The sequence below is a fragment of the Eurypyga helias genome, unplaced genomic scaffold (genome assembly GCF_000690775.1).
Source record: "Eurypyga helias isolate BGI_N326 unplaced genomic scaffold, ASM69077v1 scaffold46229, whole genome shotgun sequence".
Classification (NCBI taxonomy): domain Eukaryota; kingdom Metazoa; phylum Chordata; class Aves; order Eurypygiformes; family Eurypygidae; genus Eurypyga; species Eurypyga helias.
Window position 1 is genome coordinate 7 of NW_010274840.1, and position 9,788 is coordinate 9,794.

Genomic DNA, 9,788 nt, shown 5'->3' on the forward strand with positions numbered 1-9,788 from the left:
TATGGTTCTATGATTACTGGCAGTGCCGGTAACACTATGTTTTTATGTTGAAGACCAGAAGTACAAGCCCCAAATAAAAAAACCAAACCCCCAAAACCTTCCTTTTCTTACAATTTTGTCAAAGCTCTATCACCAAGCTTCGGAATTTCCATCTTAAGATGTGGTTGAATGTCAAAAAAGTATTTCTATGCAGCGTGCAAAAACTTCCATTTCCATAAGCCAGATCAGCAAAACCGCAATTTCACTGTTCTTAAAATAAATTGTTCCTAGAGACGTGTGAGTTAGGCAGCAGTTTACTGTCAACACCTGCCCTTGGAAGGAGAAAACCTCACACAACCAACACACCACCACCTAATTCCATCCAGGTTTCGGCTCACCCACCAGCGTTGCCAGCAGAGCCCTCCCTCCTCTGCCTCCCCCACAACTCCTGGCAAGGGCATCCAGAAGCAGAGCAGCGGAAGCAGCAAGCAGCACTGCCTGTTTCTTCCTGGCATCTCCCGTTCTAAAGGTGCGACGATCCCCAAGCCACGCTGAAGGACGACGCGACAGAGGAAGAGCTAAGAGCTGAACTTTGGACTCACCGAGGCGTGCAGGCGCCCCAGTCGGGCTGGGATGGAGTTGGTTTTCTTCGGGGCAGCCGGTGAGAGTGCTGTGCTCTAGGTCTGCCACCCCACAGCGCTGAACCCAAGCAGCCTTAGCCACGGCTGGATGACCGAGTTTCCTCTGCTTGCCTGCGTGGCTTTGGCTTTCCCCGTTAAACCGCCTTTATCTCAAGTTTTCACACTCCCACCCTTCCGGTTCTCTCCCCCATCCCACGGGGGAGCGAGCAAGGGGCTGCAGGGTGCCTGGCTGCCTGCGGTGGTTAGCCCACAGCAGGGGAAAGGAGTGGAAGGCCCAGTTTGTTAGTCCTTCCCCTAACTGTGTTCTCGCTTCCTATTGCACCTGCAACTTGGTGGGGAGGTGGAAGGGGTATGTGAGTACAACCAAATGACTTAAGCTCCAGCTACACCCCTTTCCTTCTAGCGCTACCAAACAAAGTAAGAGAGGACTCCGCAGCGCCGATGTCTTTGTGGGATTTTAGATTCCCAGTTACAGCCACGCGTAGGTTCAGAACGTCAGACCCAGGCAGCAGCAAAACTGTCGTTGTCCACCGGGCTGCACGTGAACGAAACCGATTTGGGAGAAGGCACAAGAGTAACAAAGGAACACCCAGCACTCATTTTCTAACACTGAAAACAAAGCCTTGCAGGATTCTTCCTCAACCAGTTCTGGAAACACATTTCATTATAATCCGTCCCAGAACCCTCCCACCAGGAAAGCCAAACTGGCCGTTTCTGCCCATCTTCCTGTCGACACCGATGGCAGTTTGAGTCAAGCCATGTGTGATCATCGCACGTAACAACCAGAACAAGACCTGCCAGCTAACCGCCCTCAGTAAAGAGTAAGGCTCCCTCTGTACTGCCGTACCAGGAAGCTTTCAAGCTGTGCACGCAAGGTGGAACACAAGTAATGCCACGTCCTTATTTTCAATACTTCCCTGCCTTTGAAAATCTGCAACAAAATTGCATGTCAGTTCCCGTCTATCGCTTGTTTTTTGCTCGTTTCCCAAGCAAGGCACCTTAATAGTAACTTTACCGTTCCAAGATCGTACTTGGGACTTACAAAGTAAAGTGTGCTCAAATGTAGCAGTGCACACTGAAATTTCGGAAAAAAACCCAACCCACTTGGCTGAACGTGCCTACCCCTGAAAAGCCTCCTCCTTGCACGTACTTCAGGAACACACTTAGAGGGCTCCACAAAGGAAAAAACCAGAAGCTTGAAACACACGTCCTTTCACTCTTCAGACTGAAACTTCATACTCTATGCAGCCGACACCCACGACTTAGTGGAGGCTGCAGCAACTTCGTGCTTGCTTCACCGGAGAGTGACAGACCCTTCCAAATAAGAATCTCTGGGCTTTGCTCACAGGAGCTATGGAAAAGGACCCATGGAATTTTATGACTGCGCTATCAATGGTTTTTTCCTATCCACTCAAGAAGGGTTTTCCAGGAATATTCATTCACGCCTGTCTAAGAAAAGATGTTTCCAAAGTATCGTTGCGAGTCTTGAAACCACCAGTGCTATGCTGTGTTTTATTTCCGACAATGAGCCATTACAGCATGTGACACAAGTGTCTGAAATAAACAGCCGAAGATGAAGCATCAGAACACTATCGTCTTCGCTACTGCTGTGGCCCCCTGGGCGTTTCTTTCCTTCAGTCTTCACTCTTCAGATTCTCCAGGCCTACGGATATCGTCGATCTTCAGAATCATTCTAACCACCTGCGTCGCCAGAGAGATCTGCTGTTTCTTTCCAATCAAGGTTTCTATAACATGCTGCTGCTTCATGTCTGCCAAGGAGAAGAAGAATTAACACCCTCCTCACACCCAGACGTAACATTTAACCTGAGATAGTAACTCCCGCGTAGTTTTAAAGAACGTTCTAAAACTATTACTCTTGGCCGCCATAGCTGACAAGTTTGTACAAACTAGGGTTTTATGTCTGGGTTCTCAAAGATCTTGCAACATGAAGACCCAAACTCTTTTTCCCCAACTAAGTCTTCCCCAAGCGTAGCTTTTCGCCTTTCTGCACTATTTTTTTTGGAGAGCGCAGTTTCCGTACACAAATACTAGAAGCATCCTAAGGGCCGAGCAACCGCCGCGCAAGTTCCAAAACGCCGCAGAGCGGAAACGCCCTGCCGAAGAAGGGTTACCCACGGACATAAACACAGGGCCTCGCGTTCTGTTCCACCATTTGCCACGTTCTGAAAACGGCAGCAGAGTGGGAAAAGCGCGCAGCCGGGCGAAATCAAGTTTTCAGACATGGGTTTCTTTGCCTTCAGGTGCCTGTTACTGGTCCATATACGCACACGGGCTGGCGTGGACAGCACTACCTCAAGGCATTCCCAACCTTGGGCTGGCTTCTTCCTGTTGTCTCAAGGCAGCTGCTTGTCGGGCTGCTGCGCGACCGGGACCGCTAAATCGTGCTAGTTAAATCACAGCCTGCCCTGGCCTCGTAGCTTTTATTGCTGTACCACATGGTCAGCCAACCTCTTCAACTAAGCTGGCCACCAAATACAAGTTTTCAAGCGATTATGTATTCTCTACCTGGTAGACATACACGTGTCTCTCCCCCCGCATTCCCATTTACTACGGCGAGGGGCGAGAGTTCCCAACTGAAAAGGGCCGAGAGGCAAGCAGTAAGCGTTATGACCTTCTGAGAAACACAACCCTGTTACGCTTCTCCTCTCCACGCTGCAGTTCTTACCATTTGTTCCTTTCTGCAAACAGTCAATGCCAAGGGCAGGATTATTTTCTTTCACTTGCCTAGCCCGCACTTCGGTCATGGTCTGTATGGGATTCATACCACTGTTCTCCGAAAGTGCCATGGGAATTACCTCCAGGGCATCTGCAAAAGCTCTCATAGCGTACTGCTCCAGAGACGGGCACTAGGGGAAAAGAAATTTACATGGACACGGCTGTTAACTCCGGTGTTAGCAAAAGCAGACCTTCCCAGTAGCTCCAAAATATATACATGGTATACCACCTTTTTTGGGAATATGCACCTCAGGAACTGAACACATGCCTTTGGGTGATAAATACTTCAAATTACAGTAATTTGTACTGCTCTTACCATAAAAGGAGAGACTTTTTAACATAAAAATCACCAGTAATGACTTTGTACAGAGAGGGGAAGGAAAACTTTTAGTACCAGTTATCAGCAAATGTCAGGAAGTTCCAGAACATGCGCTTAATGGAAGCTTTTTCAAGTTTTTTTGGAATCTCTTAATACAGACATAAAGACAAAATAAAGTCGTAACTGCTGCTTTCTTACTTTATCTGCGGCCTCACTGACTGCCAGGGCACAAGAAATTTCGGCTGCCCCACCGCCGTACACAATACGGTTGTCACGAACAAGATTCCGGATTACACACAAGGCATCGTGAAGGGATCGCTTTGCTTCTTCAATAATCTGGAATTACACAACAGGACCTATTTTACAACGGATGCAATGGAAGGGTACGGAGTTATATTTCCTAACACAGAAACTGCAGATAAACCGTAGGGTATTTTCAGGGCTCTAACGCAGCTCTACTGCCGCTGCGCTATACTCTTCTAAAACGTAAGATGTTGGACATCCAGTGGCAGAGAAGGAATAAAAAAAACCCACCACCACCTTTTCAATGTTATCTGTTAAATCTATAGGTTTTAAAAAGAGACACCTTGCATATTTCCAAAACACAGACCACTTACATTTAAATGTCAACATGGTTTTCAGGCTGCGATTTGTGTCAGTTCCCCACTTGAACTGAGGCAGAACGATTTGACGTTATGTTAACCTTTAAAGCAGTATTTTTGCTTCTTAAAAAAAAAAAACCAAAACAAACAACACCAAAAAAACCCCCAGAACTCTGCAGACTGGAGGTTATGTTCTTTTCTTCCTAAGGTTTTTCACTCCAAGTGGAGTCCTTTCACTCAAAGGACTTGAGCCATACTAACTGCAACTTAGCACTCGCAGCACAACCAAGACCGATGTGGAGTACGTGAGCATCTACAACGGTCTCATTTGGGTGCTGGGGTTTCCTTGCTTCTTTATTTTTTTTACTGCACTAAATCAGAAGTGACATACCTGGGTCTGTAACAAAACCAAGTCTTTCAAAAACACTAATATTCTTTACTCATAGAAGTGACCTTCCCAGGAGAAAAAAAACCAAAGAGCATCCAGAAGTATAATTATTTCTATATTTATAAAACGTATGGCCTAACAGTGAGAAACCAAAGTCTTCATTCAAAACCACAGATTCACATCCTAACAAGTGACTTCTAACAAGTCCCAACTGCCTACGACCCTCCACCCCCTCCTTCTATTCTTCCACACTGCAAGAAAAATTTGGACAAAATTAAGACGAGTTAAGATGCTTTTGAAAGAAACTACACATTGTGCAACTCAGGTATCACATATTTGTAACAAACCAAGCATCTCACCATTTTATTTCCTCCTCTAATGAAAATGGTCACAGCTCTGGAATTCTGACACTGCTCAATGACCAGCATTCTGTCCTTCGTCGTTCCAAAGGAGATCTCCCGGACGATACCCGCAAAACCCAGTTTTTCTGCCGTGAGCTCACAGAAGCGAGGAACAATGCGCCCTCCAGTTGCAATGGCAATTAACTGAAGTTAAACAACCACCAGTTATTTTTGCAAAGACTTTTTCATCCTGTTTTTCGTAACATAAAACCAGTGGAAGAGAATCTGTCAAGCGTCTAACTCCAAAATGTTATCTTCCCATCACTTCAAAGCATTTCAGGTGATGCCTTGGGTTTGCAAACAGGAAGAAACATTCCCAGCCACACAAAACTTTTAACAAGTAATATATATGCACCCCAATTACAAACCATACATTCACTGTAGGCTCCTCCCACAGATCCCCAACGATTTTTCTCCAATAATTACCGTACACACAATTACACAGCTCTACCCAGAAAGGCTGAACTTCCCAACTGGCACAGCACACTGCTTACCAAATGTCTGAGAACTAGTACAATGCCCAGTGTCGGAGAAGATGAGACTTACTTCTATCTCGGGTCCACCAACCCAACGAACAGCAGGCAGCTCGTTCTGCAGCAGCAAGTGATTCGCCTCATCATCAAAACCCCATTGGCAAATAGCAAGGTTTGCACCAGTGGCTTTTATCTGAAAGCAACACACAACAATCTTCTGATCAAAACTAACACAGGAATGACAAACAGTTTCTTCATGGTTTTAGTTCTCCTCATTTTCTCAAATCACAGGTCTGAAAAAGAACCATCTGGCACAGAGAGACATGAAAGTAAATGTCAAACCAGGGTCCCTCTCTGACTACATAAACTTCACCTTCACTCACAGCCTTACATTTGCTTATACGTTGCCTCCTACCAGGATTATCAGCTCGTTTCCAGAAGTAAATCAATGCACTACGCTATCTTGCATAAATGCTATGAAAAAACATCGAAACAATAAATGAAGACTACCTGTTTCACCATCTCTTCAAATTTCTCCTTTTCGTATTTCTGCAGGGCCTTGTAGTCTTCCACAGATGTGACATCAAGCTTATGCTTGGTTTTAGGCTTAGGTGGTTCGAATGGACAAGTAAGGATTGCAATTTTAGCATCTTTAAGCTCCTGTACAATTATAAGAAAAAAAAAAATTGAGTTTTGACCTCAGTAACACCTCTTTCTTGCACCTGCAAAACACACAGACACATCTTTAAAAACAGAGGGATAGGAAGAAACATGAAGATCATTTGACTGATTCTAAAGTGAAACTAATTGTACCCAAATAATTCCATCACAAGTCTCTCTAACCCACTCACAGAAAAAATTCTGCAGCTTCAAGACACTGTTTAAGTGCTTAACAATCTTTACCAATGATGTCTTTTTTATACTTTACATGTTTTATCTCCCCTCCTATCCACTGTGACCATTGACAATTCTGCATACACATCTTCACAGCCACCTTTTATGTATTACAAAACTGCTATTTTCCTCCAGTCTTCCTTTTTCTACGATAAAGTGTTACCTAGTAGAAAAATAATTCACCATAGCAGAAATTCTAATTGCCTCCATCTTTCTTGAAGTACGCTGCACGAGACTGGGAGACCTTTCCTACACCAAAGGACAGCTTCTGGGATGTTCCAAACAGGACAACACAGCAACTCATTAAGCTGAAGAACAGCAGCAGCACCTCTTGAGACCAAGTTGCATTAAGTGTCTTAAGCATATTACACACAACGGATGATTATTTCTGCTTCAGCATAAAACTGAGCACTTGTCCTCACTTAGTTGTACAGTAATTTCCACCCCTGCCCCCTCATCATTTCTCAACATTGCTATAAATTTTCACTTGGTCTCTTCCAACACGAAGAACTGAAAAATGCTCCTTTCCCCTCTCCCTGTTGACTTACGGATGAAGAAACAAGCCAGACCACAACACTGTTTAAATACTTTAAAAATGCTAGGGCAGCATTTGAAGTGGGCTAGACAATCTTATTTAGGCCAGTACACACACACACAGACATTACTTACTTTAGGCATCTGTGGATGACTGAAATCTTTATCCACAATCACTCCTTTCACCAACTGTGTATCTTCCAGTCTACCACCCACTTTGCCTTGGACTTTGATGAGCTCAAAATCAACGTCTTTACGTTCCATGTCGGCTACTGTCAGCACAGCATTTACAGCAATTTCTGCCATTTGTCTGTGACAACGGTTAACTCTAGTGTTAAAAAAAAAAAGCAATAAAGTTGTATTATATTCCACAGTTTAGAAGCAAAAAGCCTCACTATGGAGGCTATGAATGCCCCATCCCTGGATGTCTTCAAGGCCAGGCTGGATGAGGCTTTGAGCACCCTGGTGTAGTGGAAGGTGTCCCTGCCCATGGCTGGGGGGTTGGAACTAGATGGTCTTTAAGGTCCTTTCCAAGCCAAACCATTCTATGATTCTATGACTATAGCTAATGACTTTCTGAAAAGAGGGTGCCCTGCTTGTTTGTTGGAATAAAAAATGCTAAATACGGCAGAAAACAGACCATGCAATAGGGCTTGTCCACAGTGTCTTGTGGACAGAGTCTAAAGATGCAGCAGATTTGACCAAGCGAGGAGAACGAACTCCTAAGAAACATTCACGTCACAGAAACCACTGTTAAGGCAGCTTTGCAAAAGAAGCTGTATAACGTCTGAATTGATGTAACACACATAGAAACTATTATGGAAAATGGACTTACAATACCAGTAACGATCCTGCAAGTGGTTTTCTTTCGAAAAAAAATAAAAGTACTTTGAACCATAACATGCAGTTTTGAAAAAGGTATGCACTACTGTCAGAATTTGCTATGATGCAGAAATATGGAACTAGCAGTACAGGTAGAATGAAACTGGAATTTCATTTCAATTGAAAATGAAATTTTACAGCTGTTTAACTTCATGGAATTTCCCCTTTGGAGAAAAAGGGTTCACAATTTCTTATCCTGAAACACCAGACCATTGAGAAGTTTTCCAAAATCAATCGAAGTACCTTCAGCAGCCAGTAGCACAAACAATTTAATAATCCATCAAAGCACCAAGCAAACACCAGGATTTCTCCTTTCAACTCAAACTGTTTCTCTGGGAAATGTAAATATTCTTCTGAAATTTTGGTGACTTACACTTTAGAGCCCAGGGTTGTCTTTGCTGTCTGGATCAGAGGTTCAATGTTCTGTGGATCAACTGGAAAGCTGTCACTGATTCTGTCTAGGTGCCCAATAGCAATGCGGGCGGCCTGTTCATAACCGTCTGCTATTCTGATAGGGTGAATACCACGGTCTAATAATTGCTCAGCCTGTTCCAACAATGCTCCAGCCAGAACTATAAAACAAAATTTAAAAATCATGTTTATTATTCCAGAGACCGAACCCTAACTTTTAACATATTATTAGAAGACTAAAAATGACACTGTCCGATTTTGGCTGTAATATATTAACAGTTGGAGGTTTCTTAAATGATCAAAAAAACCCTCCAATACCCTAAATAACCCTACTTGCTATGCTTAGAAAGAAAAATGCATTACTTCAGACCTATAAGCACAGGTACCAAGATGGGACAGGTATAAGATTATGTGAAAAAATTAGGCAGAAAGATTCTGAAGGCACAGAGAGGAGCCACAACACTAACCTCAAATGCAACCATACTTAGCAAAGACAGAAAAGCATCCTCTGATTAAAAGACTTCTAATACACGAACTGACAAGAATACTGAAGCCGTAAATGTGCCATAAAAATGTGTTACAGAAAAGCTACTGTATTTCACATAAAAACTCTGCAGTTAAAATAGCTGAAGAAACTTGATTTTGAAACTGGAAAAGCTACGTTAAACTTAGGAACTTTTCTTACCAACCACTCCAGTAGTTCCATCCCCAATCTCATCATCTTGAGATTTAGACAGCTCCACCATAAGTTTGGCTATCTGGTGATCCACATCCATCATATTCAGGATGGTAGCACCATCATTTGTCACAGTCACCTCACCATCTTTGTCCACCATCATTTTATCCAAACCTAAAAAAAAAAAAAAAAATCAAAGCATGAGGGAAAATTTACAAAACCTCTGAAAACTATTACCGAGAAAGAACCATTAAAATTATTTTGTTATTACCATTGGGCCCAAGGGATGTTCTCAGAGTACTTGCCACAGCCTTTGCTGCCATTATGTGAGACTATAAAACAAAGGAGAAGAAAGTTAAACCCTTACCATGCATCCAGAAACCATAACTTAAAAAACAGGAGGAAAACCTAACAGAAATACTTTAATTTAACGGGAAACAGCCAATTACAACTGGAAAAAAAAAAACCAATATATGCCTACTATTTTTATGCCAAAAACGCTTCCAATGCCTTTTCTTGTACAGCTTGCACTGACTGCAAAAGCAGAGCAGCTAAAATGACAGGCCCGAGGTTTATAGGAGGGAAACAATAGAAACAGGTAACGCTAAAAAGAAAAGGAGATATAATTTTCCTCTGCTTTTCTACTGGTACTTAATCCACTCTCCTTCACACAAGACTACCGCAACTCGCTGGCTGTAGCCCCGGTTCAGCCACGGCCTTTCTTTTTGCGAACAATGATCGAACTACAAACGGGGCAGAGGGTCTGAGGAGGGAGTAAGGGGGGCTGCGGAGAGCTTCCCTCCCGGGGAGCCACCGGAAGGGAGGCGCAGCACGCACAAGGGGGATCACTCC

General features: G+C 43.6%; 1 protein-coding gene across 1 annotated transcript; it reads right to left on the reverse strand.

The window, feature by feature from the left end:
• Positions 1-2,105: 2,105 nt before the first annotated feature.
• CCT5 (chaperonin containing TCP1, subunit 5 (epsilon)) lies at positions 2,106-9,264 on the reverse strand. The gene is made up of 10 exons (XM_010159913.1): positions 9,208-9,264; positions 8,946-9,110; positions 8,223-8,421; positions 7,103-7,295; positions 6,050-6,199; positions 5,613-5,732; positions 5,025-5,210; positions 3,874-4,011; positions 3,307-3,487; positions 2,106-2,389 (listed from the first exon to the last, which is right to left on the reverse strand). Exons 1-10 carry the CDS (start codon positions 9,257-9,259, stop codon positions 2,262-2,264), a joined length of 1,512 nt encoding a protein of 503 aa, XP_010158215.1. The 5' UTR covers positions 9,260-9,264; the 3' UTR covers positions 2,106-2,261.
• Between the last annotated feature and the right edge of the window lie 524 nt (positions 9,265-9,788).